Here is an 18,144-nt window from a genome sequence, read left to right on the forward strand (position 1 = left end):
TCGGATTCGGACCCGGCTCGGCCCGCGGCCCGGGGCTGCATGGAGCCTGCATCTCCCTCTGCCTGTGTCTCTGCCTCTCTCTCTCCTCTGTGTCTTTCGTGAATAAATAAATGAAATCTTAAAAAAAAAAAAAGTGTGGTATCGGCGGTGCACCCGGGTGCTTAGTGGGTCAGGCTCAGGTCCTGATGTCAGGACTCGGGTCCAGCCTCCTCTGCCCCTCCCCCGGCCCCTGCTCGCTCTCAAAAAACTAAAACCTTGGGGGAAAAGGAGTATGGCATCTGTCATCATTTTTGACCCCAAATAAATGTCTTACTTGCTGGTAAAAATAATTGTGTCAAAATACTTTCACAGGCATCATCTAACCCTCAAATAACAGAAATGAAACTTAGGTCAAGTGGCTTGGCCAGATGACAGCTGATACCCGATGAAATCAAGTTAAGCTCCTGGTCTCCAAATCTTGTGTTCCTCAAGATTCTTTGTTAAAATCATCACTGCTTTAACATTCCTCCATTATAAAATCAAGACTTTAATTCTTTCCCTGACAACAATCCTCCCCGGAATCCACAAATTTGCCTGTTTGAAATATACATCAAATTTAAAATTTACGTCAAATTTTCCCACACAATTTGACGCGTGGGAAATAGTTTTCGTAAAGCTAAATTATCCGATAAACTGCTTGTTGGTTCCTATATTGTTCCATTAAGGCTTGAGCAGCTGACTCTTAACAGATGAGAATACAGTATCACCAGGATGTTACTGGACTACCCCATACTTGGAATTAGCATAGGAGGATTTTTTTTCTTATTAAGTAGGTAATGATCACAAGGATGTTTAAATCTTGGCATGGCTCCACTCATTCAAAAACAAATATCTGGGCAGCGCCGGTGGCGAACCCGTTTAGTGCCGCCTGCAGCCTGGGGTGTGATCCCGGAGACCCTGGATCGAGTCCCACGTCAGGCTTCCTGTATGGATCCTGCTTCTCCCTCTGCCTGTGTCTCTGCCCCTCTCTCTCTGTCTCTATGAATAAATAAAATCTTTAAAAACAAAACAAATATCTGCCACTCAGTCCTGAAGCAAATGCAATGAAATATGACACAAATCAGCCACTAACTGGCAGAAAGTAATAAACTATAGAGAAAGTCCATGAAAAATACTTTGTAATTGGGAAGAAGCAATGTAAGGAGACTTTGGAGACCAGGTAACTCCAAAGAAACCGGAAGCCTGGTGGACCTGTCTGGTGGGAGTAGGAGTCATGCTGGAGACAGCTGCAGCCATGAAGCTGTAGGAGGCCAAGAGGAAGTAGGAGAAATACCCAGTCTTCTCTTCCCCCCAGGGCCCAACCTCCCACTAGGGGCTTCTCACTTGTTGGCTAGACACCATTTGAAAAGCAAGTTTGAGAAACACAGCCTGCAGGGATCGGGCCACCTGTGAATCAGAGCATAGCATGAGCTATTTTAGGAGATTTGAGTACAGGTAGACCTAGAATTGGCTTACTTTCTAATATTTATGCCTCTTGATTATTTTTCTCATATTGTTATACTGATGAGGATCTGAAGCACAATACTGAAGAGTGCTGGGGATATCAGGTTTTCCGTCGTGATTCTTGATTTTAGTAGGATTATTTCTAATGTTTCGATCTTAAATAGGATGCTTACAATTTCTCCATTTTAAAAAATCAAATCTTTTTAAGCATATACTGATATATATGTATATTTTTTCTGTTCGTGTAGTGGATTTAGTGTAGTGAATTCTTACACTAACAGATTTGATAAAGGTTAATCAGCCTACTATCATTTGGAAAAACTTTATCAGGATGTATAATTTTTAAAAAGCGCCATGTTAGATTTCTTTTTCTTTTTCTTTTTTTTTTTTTAAGATGATTTATTTGAGAGAGAGAAAGAGCAGAGCTAGCAAGAGAAAATACAAGTAGGCAGTGGGGGAGAAGGACAGAGGGAGAGGGAGAAGCAAGCTGAGCTCAATGTGGGGCTCCAATCCCAGGACCCTGGGATCATGACCTGAGCTGAAGGCAGATGCTTAACCAACTGAGCCTTTAGATTTGTTTTGAAAAATACTTTGTAATCATGACAAGAGTTAAGAGTATAGTCAGCATTCTCAATGCCTTTTTTCATAGATTAGCTCTTTTTGTCCTCACAATCACACTATGAGGAAGGTACTGTTTTTAACTCCATTCTACAGATAAGGAAACTGATACACAGAAAAGTGGTCACACAGCTAGTAAGTAGCAGAGCTGGAATCCAAGCTCAGAGAACTGGGTCAGAGGCACTTGGGTGGTGCTGCCTTAAAGCCTCTTGGTGTCAGCTCAGGTCATGATCCCATGGTTGTGAGACAGAGGCCTATGTTGGGCTCTGTGCTCAATGTGGAGTTGGCTAAGGATTCTCTCTCCTTCTGCCCCTCCTGCTGGTGTGCTCTCTCTCTGAAAGAAAAAAAAAAAGAAAAAAAGAAAAAGAAAAAGAAAAGAAAAGAAGAGAAGAAAGAAAATCTGGTTCAGGAATCTGGGATTGTTTGACTAGAATGCATTTTTTTCACCCCATACAAAGATCTAGTTACCTTAAAACAAAGAACATATCTGATCTTGCACTGATGCCTCTGCTCTCCCTATTACCCTAATTTGGCATGTCAGGACTGGACTTAGGCCTTTTCAAGTGCCTTTCTCAATTTAAGGAAAAGCCTTGGCCTCCCTTCTTCAATTATCCGTTGTTAAAGACCCAGACCGGGGATCCCTGGGTGGCTCAGTGGTTTAGCGCCTGCCTTTGACCCAGGACGTGATCCTGGGGACCCGGAATCGAGTCCCACATCAGGGTCCCTGCATGGGGCCTGCTTCTCCCTCTGCCTGTGTCTTTCTCTCTCTCTCATAAATAAATAAAATCTTAATAATAAAAAAAAAAAAGACCCAGACCAATCATCTCTCTTTGTAACTCCACCTCTGTGCCATAGCAGTCACCGATTTAAAATTGTCAACTTTCTTTATTTTATACTTTTTTTTTTTTTGGTACAAACTGAGCAATTCCTTTTCCATTAATGTTTTTGTTTGTCACATATTATATCAAAATGCTCAAGAGTTACTTGCTCACCGTTCACCCAGTCCATAAAGACTTTTAATGCCAGTCATTTAATTGTTCTGCATCCCCTTGGTGCTTAAATAATCTTTTGTAAATTCCAGTTGGAATTTGAACCTTTGTTGTCATTTTCTTTTTCTTCTTGAATACTGCTCATAAAGCCAGAGTATATACATCAAGGCAGTTCAATGGAATAAACACATATCAAGTGTCTACTTTGTGTCAGGCACTGTGCTTGGTGTTAGGAGTAGAGCACTGCACCAAGTAGACACAGTACCTGTCATTTGGGGGTTCAGAGTTTAATGGAGAAGACAGTAGCATACAGGTAATTAAGGACGTGCTATGCATCCAAAAAAAAGCAAGTAAATGTTGTATCGGAGGGTAAGAAGATATAAAGTAACCTAGAGGTCAAGGAAGGCCTACCAGAAGAAGTTATGCTTAAGCTGAGGTTTGAAGAATTAGTAGGAGTGACCAGGTGTAGCCTCTGGTGATGGTAATGACCACACCTTACATTTCTCCACTACCCCACCCCCCAACAGTGTGGCAGTAAAACATCGATCCCTGCATCCCTGCAGCTGACAATACAAGTTTTTCACTGAATTGTGGCTGGCAGTAGGATGGGCAGGATGAGGATTCTAGTCTTCTGAGCGGTGTCACCTGGTATTTTTGTAAGTTTCCAGTGTGCTTTTTTTTAACATCAATTTTACAAACAAAAAGGTATTCAACCACTTGCCAAACCTGAATTTACCTTCATCTCCTAGATTTGGGGTGCACTTCGTTCTCTGAATCAGGTGACGGGAGGTACTGCACTAAGTAGCCAGCCCTTTTCCCAACCATTATTTCCTCCTTGTACTTCACAATTGTGGGCATCATTATCACTACCCTAGATCTTAGAGCAGCTTCTAGCGCCATCTACTGGAATTGTGCCTGCGACCCAGGAGGAAAAGTCCAAGTAGTTCTTTTTTAAAAAATTTTTTATTTAAATTCAATTAGCCAACATATAGTACATCATTAGTTTCAGATGTAGTGTTCTCTACACTCAAGGAACTGACAGTCTAATGGAAAGGCATATGCTGGAAGAGCATATTCTTGGGCATTAGCTTAAAACATGTGAGCATTGGACATCCACTCTGTAACTACTGAGAACCACTATGTGCAAAGCACTGTGTCTAACTTCACTAAGCTTGTGTTTTCACAGAGCAAACCTAACCCATTTTAATATACTGTTATTTCTAGCTTCCTGGATTATCAAATTATTAGATTTGAAGACAGAGGGTTCAGCATAAATTATAGTTCAGAAGTTGGCAAGATGTCAGTCATCTGAAAAGCTGCACAATTTTCCTACCTGTCTTTACTTACATTTCCCCCTCCCAAGGTCATATGAACTTCTAAACACATATTAGGCATCAAGTAAATTTTTGTTGAATGAATGACCAACCATACTGCTTGAAAGGAATTATATAAACTCAAATACAGAATCAAGAAACAATAACAGTTTTGTCACTACCATGATTTCAGAAAGTGAGACGGGCAAAGATGAACACGCTGGACTACAATGTATGAGGGGCGATAGTCACAAATCATATTCCACTACCTGTCACCATCAATGAGGAAATTCATACAGCACTAAGGAAAAGACGCATTTGGTAGATCCAACTTGGATGACTTGGAATGATGGGAGCAAATCTTCACCTCAGGTACTATGATAAGAAACTCACTGTTTGCATGCCTTCTGGTAGACTCTACAGCAGGTAGGGAGTGAATTTACCACTACGTTTGTGAGTATATGCATTGACATGGATTTCCTCTTTCTATTGAAAGGAAAAAAAATATAAGCCTCTTCTTTGAGTAGGAAAAAAAGATAGGAGTCTTCCCTTTAGTTAAAAAGAAACTATGAAACAAATCACTTAAATAAGAATGCTTTACTGGGGCGCCTGGGTGGCTCAGTGGGTTAAGCATCCGCCTACAGCTTAGGTCATGATCCCAGGGGTTTGGGATTGAGCCCCACATCAGGCTCCCTGTTCATGGGGAGTCTGCTTCTCCCTCTGCCCCTCCCCCTGCTTGTGCTCCCTCTCTCTCTCAAATAAATAAACAAAATCTTTTTTAAAAAAGAATGCTTTATTCTTTGTGCTGGCAAGAAAAATAAAGAATACAGAATATTTACTTCTTGGGGAGCTAAATAAGAAAATCTACCTGCTGATCAATGAAATTGAGGCAAAAGCATCAAATATTATTAACTATTATGTTCTCCTCATAAGTGACAAATCTCTCTTCTGTTTTCTTAGTTTTCAGTCTAAAGAGACAATAATGCTTACTAAATCGTTTTACTCATGGAGCCTATCTTAACCCATCTAAAATGTGAACATATATGATTCTATAGACATAGATGTTTATAGACATTGAGGTTTGTGAAACAGGTTTTCTGTAATCATGGCCAATTATAAAACATAGAGTAGGTGATGCTGATAGGATATAAATTATACCTGTTGTTAATCTCTTCAGACAGGAATTAACTTAAGTTGAACTTGCTATTTTGTTCTTTCCTGACTTAAACTGAATCCTTTAAGAATGACAAAAAAATCCAATTAGCCAAATCAAATAAATGGGTTTTCAAAAGCCTGCAAACTTGAAACCCTATATAGTTATGTGCTTTTCAAGCCTTATTATGCAGAGTTCCTGAAGTTGGTCATAAAGAATTCACAAGTAGGACTAAGTTGGGGTAGTACTGCTACTTCTGCAAATATGGGGAGGACATTTTTCAACTTATTTCAATCAATAATAACCAATTACCGTGTATTTAGACATAAGTACTGTGCTAGCTGCTTTGCAAACATTTATTTAATCTTTACAGAACCCCATGAGACAGCCATTATCCCTGCTTTACAGATGAAGAAGCAGGTAGAGTGGCTACTTGCCACACATACTGTGGTTGGTGATGGTACACCGCCCCAAAAGCTCCTGCCTTGCCTCTGAATTTTGGCCTCAATAGCAAATGCCCAAATTTAATTATCAAACAGTAATCAAACTCTTAGTTGTCTGTGGTAAAAAGTTACTGAAAACAATTGTCCTCAGATAGTACAATTGAAGATAATTTGGACAATCCTTCCTAACATACAAAGGTAAAAAGAAGCCTAGGTGAGGGTCACATAAAAGCCAATGCCACCCAATTATGTTCTCCCTCTTTTCAAAAGCAGAAAATCACCCCAAATGCTTCTTAAGTCTTTTGTTAACTTTTGCTTTACTTTTCAATCCTGTAACAATACAAAATGACGTAACTGCCTCACCAGTATCAGGCATACTACAATCATGAAAGAAGAAATATTCCCCATGCAATTCAGTTATCTGCCAGCTACAGCCCTTTGCAGCAGCTCTAATGAACCCTTTCTGGCTCTACATTCCTAATCTGTATTTCCACATAGTCTTCATAAAATATAGTTTGAATCCAAAAATGAGACTAGAAATCCTGAGCAATTCAGGAGTCTCAACGTCCCTGCACATCTACTCCTTGCACTGGCAGGAAAAAATAGGGGCTAGGAGCATAGGAAATAACTTAATGCTTGACAAATCCTCATTCCCACTGGACAAACAGGGAAGATCCACACACCCCGTAAGTCAGGAGGCAAAAGAAAACCATCAAGACTGGAACTAAGGAATCTCAATAGCAAACTGTCCCTGCACACTGGCTCAGATGCAGAGGGTTAATTATTAGAAAAAGAACCAGGATCTGATCTAACCAAGAATTATGTAATGAGAAAACTAAGGGGAAAAGACTATTGGTCAAAAATTCTTAAAACAGAATTCAAGAATTCTACCTCTTAATCTGGTTTTGGCCAAGACCATGGCATCATATCACTAGATTACCAAGACAGCTGAACATAAGACATACAACCATTAGGATGGGCCAATCTCTCGACCAAGTACCTCTATCCCATTTCTACTCTACGTTGCAATTCCTCTTGGAGAGCAGAAACGTCATAGCACATTTCCTACAGTCTTATAAGAAATCTTTATGAGTCTGCCAAGAATAATCATCTTGAGGGATGCCTGGGTGGCTCGGTGGTTGAAAACTGCCTTCGGCTCAGAGTGTGATAACCCCGGGATCAGATCCCACATCGGGCTCCCTGCAGGGAGCCTGCTTCTACCTCTGCCTATGTCTCTGCCTCTCTGTGTCTCATTAATAAATAAACAAAATCTTTTTAAAAAGAGTAATAATATTAAAAGAAGGAACTTTATATGATATCCCATACAGCAGCAGCCACCAGGTATGTGTGGCTCTTGAGTGCTTGAGTGGTTAGGGCAACTAAGGAACCAGATTTTAAATTTCATATGATCTTAATATAAATCTACTTAAATATCCACATGTGGCTAGTGACTATTGTATTCGACAATACAGTTCTAAATTCAATGGTTTATTTTCAGCAAATAAAAATGCATTTAAAAACTGAGTCTTGGGCAGCCCGGGTGGCTCAGCAGTTCAGCCCAGGGCATGATCCTGGAGAGCCGGGATCGAGTCCCATGTCAGGCTCCCTCCATGAAGCCTGCTTCTCCCTCTGCCTCTCTGTGTCTCATGAATAAATAAACAAAATCTTTAAAAAAATAAAAAGACTGAGTCTTGGGCAGCCTGGATGGCTCAGCAGTTTAGCGCCACCTTCAGCCCAGGGCGTGATCCTGGAGACCCGGGATCGAGTCCCATGTCAGGCTCCCTGCATGGAGCCTGCTTTTCCCTCTGCCTGTGTCTCTGCCTCTCTCTCTCTCTGCGTCTCTCATGAATAAATAAAATATTTAAAAAAATAAAAAACTGAGTCTTTTCTTAAGACCTACCAAAACAGCCAAGAAATCATATTAATTGTTCAAAAAGAATCTTTCTCTGGATAAATCCCTGAGGCCAGTAACAAATTATTGCCACCCAATCAGGCAAGAGGAAATAGGAAAATTCAAGGACTAGCTCAGCTTCAAGCTCTCAGATGTCCTTATTTCCAGGAATTCTCTTTATATTTTCCTTTCAAGCGATTCCAATTTTACCTTAATCAAAAAACATTTCTTCTCATTCATTGGCAGCATCTCTCACTGGGCAGATGTAATGAACAGGGGACCAGGGCCTTCACATTCTCTAACCTCGGAGGTTAACTTTTTTCAGACATTATGGCAAACACACCAAAAAAAACTTCACAGCAACACCTTAATTGTAATGGTCCAGTAAGAAAAGGAAAAAATAAATAAATAAACAGGCTTTGGGACTCAAGAGGAAGATGGGTTTGGGACCGAAAAAGAGATGAGTGCTATTTCCCCTGGACAGTTTTTCCAAGTCCACCCATGAGGAAAAGCTTCAACTTCAGGAGACTCGAAAGACTTTTCTATGTGAGTTTTCCGATGCTGATTGAGATAGGCACTTCTGCTGAAGCATTTCTCACAATCACTGCATTTGTAAGGTTTTTCTCCCATGTGAGTTCTCCGGTGCCTGATAAGATTAAAGCTCTGACTGAAGCACTCACCACACTCAGGACACTTGTAAGGTCTCTCTCCTGTGTGTGTCCTTTGGTGAATCACCAGGGTGGAGCTCTGACTAAAAGTCTTCCAACACTCTGAACACCTGTAAGGTTTTTCTCCCGTGTGTGTTCTCTGATGTCTAATAAGATGGGAGCTGAGGCCAAAACGCTTTCCACATTCGCAACATTTGTATGGCTTCTCCCCAGGCTGGATTCTGCAGTCTTCTATCACACTACAGTTCTGATTCAAACTTTCTTCATATTCAGAACTTTCATAGGGCTTTCCTCCTGCATGGGTTTTCCGGTGTGTGATTAGGTTGGAACTTCGACTGAAACTCTTCCCGCATTCTGTACACTGATATGGTTTTTCTCCAGTATGAATTCGCTGATGCTTTATGAGAGTCGAATTACAACCAAAGCTTTTTCCACACTCAAAACACTTGTAGGGTTTCTCGCCTGTGTGTGTCCGCTGGTGGCGAATCAGGCTAGAACTCTGACTAAAACTCTTTCCACAGTCAGGGCACTTATAAGGTTTTTCTCCAGTGTGAATCCTCTGATGTTCTATCAGGACATAACTGTGGCTGAAGCATTTCCCACAAACAGGACATTCATATGGTTTTTCACCAGTATGTGATCTGTGGTGCTGAATAAGGTGGGAGCTGCTACTAAAGCTCTTTCCACACTCAGGACATTTATAGGGTTTCTCTCCCGTGTGAGTCCTCTCATGGATAATTAGATGGGAGGTATTGCTGAAGCTTTTCCCACATTCAGCACACTGGTAGGGCTTCTCTCCTGTGTGTGTTCGCAGATGTTGAATCAGGTGAGAGCTGTTACTAAAGCATTTCCCACACTCAGAGCATTTATAAGGTTTTTCTCCTGAGTGGGTCCTCTGGTGAATACGCAAATGGGAACTGTTGTTGAAGCTTTTCCAACATTCAGAACATTTATAGGGTTTGTCTTTGAAGGTTGAATTCTGCTGGACAGAGGCACTGCAGTGTTCCCCTGGGTCCCATCCCCAGTGACTGGGTTTTTCTTCTTTTCCTGTAGAATTTCCCTGATTCTCTGACTTGCCATCATTCTCATGGGAATCATTACACCAGATCTCATTTCCTTGGGACCATGTCAATGGAATTTCTTTTGTATCCTCATGCTTACAATTTTGCAGACCATCTCCTTTAGACCATTTTGAGGCTTTCTCTTTCTCTGCCTTGGAGTTATGGTGTTGAACAGTTTCCAAATTATTCTTACTTTCACCTCCTGTAAGAATAAACAAATATTCTAAACATATTCCCTAGTCTCTACCAGGGAAAGAAATTCTGAATTGCAGTGGAAGGGAGGGAATAACAAAGTAAAAACTTAAAAATTCTTTTATATTAAAAAAGTGTTTAAAGCTAGTTTTACTTTTTCTACTGTTGATTAGAAGCAGGTGAATTTTTTTGTGCTTAATAACAGTAAGGAAGTATTTAAACAGCCATCAGCAATTGCCAAAAGGGATTACTGATCTAAAAACATTAAGCTTTATTCTAGAAGACTTAAAAAAGGGGATCTGAGTAGGGGAGAAACTGAATAAGACACATTCTAAAGTGAAAACTTGGCAATACTTTACTTAAAATCTGAGAAAATAGAGAAATAACAATGATACCTACTATTTATTAAGAACAATAGCTTGGCATATAGTATCTCATTAATCCTAAAAAATATGAGACAGATATTTATTTTTCTTAAAGATAAGAAAATTGAGGTTATAAAAGTTAACATAGCTTGTAAGCAACAGAGCAGGAATCAAATTAAAGTTTGTCCCATTCAAATTTCCTGTTCTTTCTACACAACCTATAGCACTCCATGGTACATCTTACATTGAATTTCCAGTGGATTCAGATAATCTTCTTGATCCCTCACCTGTAAAAGGGCTTTTCAAACTCTCCCTCTCCTGGAAGCCACTAGAATCTGAGACCAACAGTTTTTGCTCTTGCTCCATCAGTGGTCACAGCCAAGGTGGGGCTCAGAAACCCTGTGGAAGGAAACAGGTTATGCTTGGGGCCTTGGCTAAAATGTATTCTTTCTCCTCCCCAACCATTGCAACCTAACAACCAGAGGCACAAAATGTTTTGTGCACCAGACTGAAAAAAAGAAACATGGTCTTTATAAGTCTTTTTGGAAAGAAATCTTATCTCAGATGCAAGTGTTCTGCATTAAGGGTTAACCCAATTTACTACTTCTAAGGAAATAACAATAAAAAAATTAAATCTTAACATTCAAGTCTGAGGCACAAACTTCAAAAACAGAATAAACACTAATACTCATTGTTTACTCAGAAACACTTTTAATTGAAAACACCAAGGTATTTTTTGGGAAAGGTAACAATAACAAGACTAAAAAGAAAAAGAAAAGGGATATGAGGGTATAAGAAGCAGCTAAAGAGAAAGCACCCTGTTTAGAAAGAATAAACTGACCCTTGACAGAGGATGAAACATTTGAACTTCAATTTCAAAAGAAAGTTAGAATTTATATAACCAGTAAAAAAAAGAAAGGAAAGGAAAAAGAAAAAGGATAGGATAAAGCAGAGCTAGAATGATTATAGCCGATAACCCCTAAATATAAAAGGGAAGCTAATGAGGGAGCTCTTCCTTGACTCTTTGTCTATTATAATCACAATATCCCTTTTAGGCTACACTTCATCTTCTGGAGCCAATTACAATTCTTGACCTACTATTAGGGGCTGATCCATCACTGGAAAGCAGGTATATGTGTAATTGCAATCCATTTCAGGATATAGAGAACAGCATTATTTGGGAAAAACAAGAGCCTCAAATAAGGATGGCACACATGGAAAACAAACAAACAAAAAAATCTGGTTTTGGAAGAATATTTTAAAAGGTGTAACTTTCACTTTACCACTGCCTATTATGTGCCAGGAAGTGAGCTAAATACACATATTTCTCATTTGATTTTTACAATAGCCCTTGGAGGTCTATGACCAATTACCCGCACGTAGATGAAAAAAGACATTAAGAAACTTTCCCAACGTCACACAACCAGAAAGTAGCAGAGCCGACTTCAGTCCCAAGCCTGTTCGGATGCGGACTTTCACACTCTAATCCACTGCAGTAAACCAGAGCAGGAAGCGGAGCTGGACATAAGCCTAAACCGCAAATAAATCTCAAAGAGGACCTTTATTTTGGAAAACATTAACTGGATTTAAAAAAAAAAAAAAAAAAGATTTGCATCTATAGACGTGATACCAAACGGAGCTGGCATTCCCTAAGCACCCGCAGCAACTACGGATTTGTTACAGGAAAAGATAGAACTAGTCTAAATTACAAATAGCCCTAGCGTTTGGGGGGGGGGGGGACCCACATACCTAAAAGGGGAAAAAAAAAGGAAAATTGTTCACAGGGAGCACTATGTTTTGCTATCTGAGTTATCTAGTTCCAACCGAGTCTTTACAAACCAAGTACAAGTCAGGGTAACAGAGCCCCGTGCAGCAATTTTCCTGCTCAGAAAGGCTTAACTTTGGTATTTGGGGGGGGGGGGGGGGCTCAGGAACACTGGCTCAGCCAAACGGTAGCAAACTCAGGCCACAAATGGTATTGCAGGGCCGTCCCCGAGATGTCACCCTGCAGAGAGGTGCTTAGGATAAGAAAGTCTTCCCGAGAAAATGCACGGCCTGAAGCTCAGCTTTAGGAACCGTGGGCAGGTGGCAGAGGCTGGGGCGCCCCGCGGGGGTGCAGGTCCAGGAGGCCAGATGCTCTTCAGCCGACAAGCTCCTTTAAGGGTCGACGGGGGGCGCGGGGGGGCGCCGGGGGGTGGGGGAGGGGAGAGCCGCTGGCCCTCGGCCCCTCGCAGCGCGCGACCCCTCTCCGGGCCGAAACGGCGGTCTGCGTGGTGCAGCGGCCACTCCTCCAGCCCGCAGCCCTTGGCTCCCTTCCCCCCGAGAAGGGACTCACTGTTCCGGGGGCCACACGAGGCGCCCAGCACCCCAGCAGGCCCAGCCGTCCCGGGGCAAGGAGCCCCCACCTCCTTCTGACCCCACCAACCCGGGGTCCTAAACTCTCGGGGCCGGAAGACAGAAACCGGAAGCCCCTCTAGCCGCCCCCCGCAAGGCTCCGCCGGGGCCCCTCTAGGAAGCGGGGATGGCCGGGTCTCGTTGGCCTTAACTCTTCGGGTCCCGGACCAGAAGGAGCGGGCGGGTGGACGTCGTTCCCTCCGCTGTCTGACGTCTGTCCGCTTGATTCTCACGCCTCACGCCTGTCAGGCGCCTTATACTAGGGCCCCGATTGGAGCGAATACTTTCCCTTGCCATCAGGGCATCGTTGGCTTTAACGTCACCAGGACAAGAAAAATGAATGGAGCATTTATTAAGCTCCTGTGGTTGCCACTGCCACCGCTGTGAACGGGAATATATATTTAGCTCTGTGTGCAACAGTTGGACGGCTAACGCATCCACCCACGCACAAAACGATCAGTTTACAAGGAGAAGGATTTAAACCTCTGGTCTTTCATTACAGAGAAAACGCAAGGCAATCCCTTCGTCTCCCCCATATCCCATATGGAGCCCACAAGTGTACTTAGGTCTGCGCCCCGGGCACTGTCCCCTCCTGTCACCACGGAGGGCTGGTCCACGTTCAAAACGAGCCCTTTACTGGGACTCACTCTCCTTCCCAATTTCTTGGAATCCTTACACGGACAACTAACCTTTCAGTTCTACCATTTCCATCCCAAAATAGTTCTTGGGCTCCCCCCCACACACACACACAATGTTTCCATTTCAAGGCTTCCTACTGAAGTTTTAGCTCATGTCTCCTGCACGAAAAGCAATAAATCACTAAGATCACCATTGACCTCTGTGTTGGTATTTTTCAGTTCCTAGATCCTCCTTCAGGAGTGCTGAGGATTCTTTTCTTTGGGAAACACTTTCATTTTAACAGAGTCTTGTTAATCTTTAGTTATCTTTTACCCTATATTATATTCTTACCGTTAAAATAAATGAAGACTTTTAGAAAACAACATGGACGTACAACATCACTGTATCATTTTTTTAAGATTTGTTTTATTTATTTTAGAGAGAGAGGGGCAGAGGGAGAGGGAGACAAGCAGACTCCCCACGGTGCCTGGAGCCCACCTTGGGGTTCATTCCCAGGAGCCTGAGATCACGACCTCAGCCAAAATCAAGAGTCAGATGCTCAACCTCTCAACCAACTGAACCACCCCAAGACATTGGTGTATCTTATATATGGTGATAATAGAGACACTATTTTGAAGTGACACTACGTCATCCTTGTCCTCCAACACTTTAGTAGTCCCAACAGTCACTTTTGCAAGCCCAGGCTTCTCAAAATGTTGATGTTCCTCAATGCCATCCCAGGACCTCTCTCTTAACCTGAAATATCCTCTGTCTGGGCAACCTTATTCACTTCTACATCTTAAAACACCACCTATTCAGACAACTCACAAAGTTGTATCTCCAGCCCAGGATACATTTCTGAGCTCTTCACTCTTATCACCAATGCTCTACTTGACATCTTATCTTAGAGGTCTCAGTAGCACGTCAAAATCAAAATGTCAAGATCTTCTCTCTCACTTTCTTCTCCCATATATAGATACAAACACAAAATAAACCTGTTCCTCTTCCAATATTCTCTCCCAATCCTCTAACCAGTTGTACAGAAGACCAGAAGCCCATTTTGTCACCTCCCTTTTCCTTGACCTCCCATATATATAATCCATAAACCTCAGGGCACTTGGGTGGCTCGGTGATTGAGTGTCTGCCTTTGGTTCAGGTCGTAATCCCAGGGTTCTGAGATCGAGTCCCACATCAGGCACCCCACAAGGGAGCCTGCTTCTCCCTCTGCCTATGTCTCTGCCTCTCTCTGTCTCTCATGAATAAATATTTTTAAAAAATCCATAAGCCTCCTCTGTTATATACTTCACACAGATTTCTCAAATCCAGATACTTCTTCCAACTACTTGGGCTACCCTCAATTCAGACAACCATCACCCTCACCTGTAAGATTTCTGTAGCACACTAACAATCCTACAGATGGCCATCATTGCCCTTTCTCATCCAATCTCTCCAATGAGTTCAGAGTGATCTTTTGCAAAGATAGATTTGAATCTGTCACCTTTCTTCATCTAGTCAAAGCCTATCCATCCTTTAGACTTCAGCTCATATATCACTTCCTCACAAAGCTCTCCACATCCTTCCTGACAGGGTCAAATCCCCGCTATATGCCCTTTTAGCACCGCATTTCTCTCCATTTTAGCCCATCTATGACTGCAACTTTATATTTACTTGCATGATTGTCATTTTGTCAAGATCCATGAGGGCAGAGTTCATCGCTGTTTTTGCTTACCTTTCTATCTTAGATCCTAGCACAGTATCTGACTCTAACAAATATTTGTTGAGAGCCTGCTATATGCCTATTACTGTATAGCCTTAGGCACTGAGGATTTAACAGTACACAAAATAGTGTGGGAGAGACCATCAATAAGCAACACAACCATGTCTATTTATCTATATTTCTCCCCGCCCCCCCATGCCGAAGAAGGTGTATTATTTAGGGTGGTCATGAATGTTCTCTCAGATAAGGAGATACTTCAGCAGAAATCTGAAGGAAGAGAAAGCAAACTCCATACCGTTATCTAAGGGAGGAGCAATTAAGACAGAGGAACAGGAAGGGAAAAGACCTTGAGATGGGAATGTGCCTGACATGCTCAAGAAACAGTAAGGAGCAAAATAGGTGAGATGAACAATGATAGGAAATAGGTCAGAGAAGCCAGACCCCTTGTCCATGACTGATGAACACAGAAATGCGTCACTCAGATTCCCTTTTAGGAAGACTTGTTAGGGCACCTGGGTGGGCTCAGTCAGTGAAGTGTCCAACTCTTGATTTTGGCTCAGGTCATGATCTCAGGGTTGTGAGATTCACCCCTATGTCAGGCTCCGAGCTGGGCATGGAGCCTGCTGAAGATTCTCTCTCTCTCTCTCCATCTCCTTCTGCCCTTTCTCTCTCCTCCCTCTTAAGAAAAAATAAATAGAAAAGCCTTGTTGTCCAACTTCTGGGAGTGCTATGAGCAGAGAGCTCTCAGCTGTCAGCCCCCCTCAGGGATTGCCTCACTTGCAGAGAACAGCCTCTCCCAAAGTCACACTCTTCCAAGGCAGCCCACTACAATGACTGAGGCAGAAGTCTAAAATCCTGGACCTTTGCACCCAAAGCAGACAACTCTTATGAACAAGTCCTCAGTAGGGTGGATAGAAGAAGCTGTAGTCAGCCTCCAGCCACAAGCAAACCTCCCCTTGGGTTCTTGCCTTCCATTTCACATCTGAGACTGGACTTAAGAATGAATAAATGAGTGAATTTGCTCATCAGATGAGCAAAATGTATTGCTCAATTGTATTGCATCCTTATATTGTAGTAGGCTATGTAGATATCTGACCCCCAGGGTAGCAGGTGAGCTGAGCACAGAATCCCGTCTCAGTCTGACATTCCAAGCACATAGCACAGAGTAGGAGCCAATTGATATTGAATGCTTTAATAAACTCCTAGGATACAAGGTCTGGAAGCCAATTGGGGTATCTCCTATTGCAGAGCTGGGAAAAATTCATCAAATCCTTGTATTTCTCCTTCCACTTCCCTTGGTTTTTTGTTGTTGTTGTTGTTGTTGTTTCATGCATTTATTCAACAAATGTTTGTGCCACCCACTATTGACTTCCTGAGAGGGCCCTCAGGAGCAGGGGTTGGGATAGTTTGCCCTCACCCCTGGCTGGCTAATACAGGGCACTAGCAGAGGGAGCCTCTGCCCTTCCCCACCACGGTTGTTTCCAGGCATCCATGTCACTCAGAGTAACGGTTGCAACTGTCCCTACTTGGGTTCTCTGGGAGTGTTTTTAGCCTCACATTACAGACTACCTTACTTATAGTTGTTTAAACCATAAAGACTTTATTATTCACTTAAGAAATGTCTAAAGCAGGCGGTACTGGGATAGGTTAAGCAGCCCAAAAATTCTCCTGTGTCTAAGAAAGGGGCTTGGTACTTGCTGTAAATGGAGTTACATCCCCTCAAAATTCATATGTCGAAGCCCTAACCCTTAACGTATTGGTATTTGGCCACAGGGCCTTTGGGAGGCAATGACGTTTAGAGGTGGTCATGAGAGTGGGGTCCTTATAATGGGGTTATTAGTACCCTTGTAAGAGTAGACCACAAAGATCTTATTCTCTCTCCCCACCATGTGAGGACACAGTTGGAAGGCAGCTGTCCCAACAAGCCAGGGAGAGAGCTCTCACCAGAAGCCCACCATGCTGGTGCCCTGATCTGACTTCCAGGCGCCAGAACTACGGGAAAATAAATGTCTGTTGTTTAATCCATCCCAGTCTGTGGCATTTTGTTATGGTGTTTTTCTATTTGAGCTGACCAGTATAGTACTGAGCTGATGACGTGATCGTAACAGCTTGCACGAAATTGTCAGTTGTCGGGTTTTATTCTTTGCGAGGGAATTTGCGTTTTAAAAGGGAAGGTGGTTAGAATGATGAAATCACTAATTGGCAGGTGCTACAAGGCCAAGTTGTGAGGGGCAGTGTGATGTCCTAATCAGCAAATTATTTGCCTCACCTACAAGATCTATGACCCTTTACAAAGAAATTGGATTTCCCTAAGCCTCAGTAACTTGCCGAGGTGTGGGCGATACCCATCTTCCCCAGAGTTCTGAGAATTATTTTCATGACTTTCAGTGGTAGGCTTTCTGGTGCTTTCAGCAGATCTCTGGCTCCTTGTCTTCTCTTCATCATCTTCCTTTCCAATTCTCCCTCTATTACTTGGCTTGGGGGTGTATACAGAGAAATGTTACTGCAACAATCACAAATCCTCGGATCTTTGCACTTAGTCAATGCCTCCAGGATGGAGTCAAACAGAGCAGAGACTTGGCTTAGAGAGAAAGTATGGACTGACACAGAGCACCAAAAGTATCAGAGGTCCAAGAGCCATCCATCCATGATGCTAGGTTTGCCTGTGTTGGAACTGATACCAAGGAGAGTCTAACATCTTTTTCAAAGGTAGGTGGGATACTGGGTGTAGAGGTTGGGAGGAGGAAGAAATGTCCACGATGATTGGATTCTAGTCAAATCAAGGGGACCAACAGAGCAGATCCTAGATTGTGTCTCTCTCCTAATAACTCCGGATGGATCTTTCCTTAGTCATATTAAATGCTCAGGATTCTAAACTGTGTCAGCAGGTGGCCCTAGAGACAGCTGTTTGGAGAGTGTCGCAAAATATAAGTGACTGCAGTGACCAAATCCTGTGTAATCTCAGAGTCTTGATGCAAACATTAAGTGATATTGTACCAATTAGGTTTAACAAGAATAAAGCTGGGTATAACAGAGGATTATGAGGATTATGGATTCTCTCTAATGTGAATCATTTGGAATTAATTACCAGAGGAAGAGAGACTATTGTCTCTTACTCCACAGAGGAAGAGAGACTAGGGGTCACTTCTCCTTGGACACAGATTTTTCTCTAAGGCTAGTTGTCTTCAAATGTCCTCATCTTGGCACCCACCCTGCTGTAAACCTTCCTCCAGAAGACTA

General features: G+C 42.5%; 1 protein-coding gene across 1 annotated transcript; it reads right to left on the reverse strand.

The window, feature by feature from the left end:
• Positions 1–7,760: 7,760 nt before the first annotated feature.
• ZNF572 (zinc finger protein 572) lies at positions 7,761–12,614 on the reverse strand. The gene is made up of 3 exons (XM_041768463.1): positions 12,511–12,614; positions 10,463–10,574; positions 7,761–9,820 (listed from the first exon to the last, which is right to left on the reverse strand). Exons 2-3 carry the CDS (start codon positions 10,539–10,541, stop codon positions 8,316–8,318), a joined length of 1,584 nt encoding a protein of 527 aa, XP_041624397.1. The 5' UTR covers positions 10,542–10,574; positions 12,511–12,614; the 3' UTR covers positions 7,761–8,315.
• Positions 12,615–18,144: the final 5,530 nt, after the last annotated feature.

The sequence above is a fragment of the Vulpes lagopus genome, chromosome 9 (genome assembly GCF_018345385.1).
Source record: "Vulpes lagopus strain Blue_001 chromosome 9, ASM1834538v1, whole genome shotgun sequence".
In the NCBI taxonomy this organism is placed as follows: domain Eukaryota; kingdom Metazoa; phylum Chordata; class Mammalia; order Carnivora; family Canidae; genus Vulpes; species Vulpes lagopus.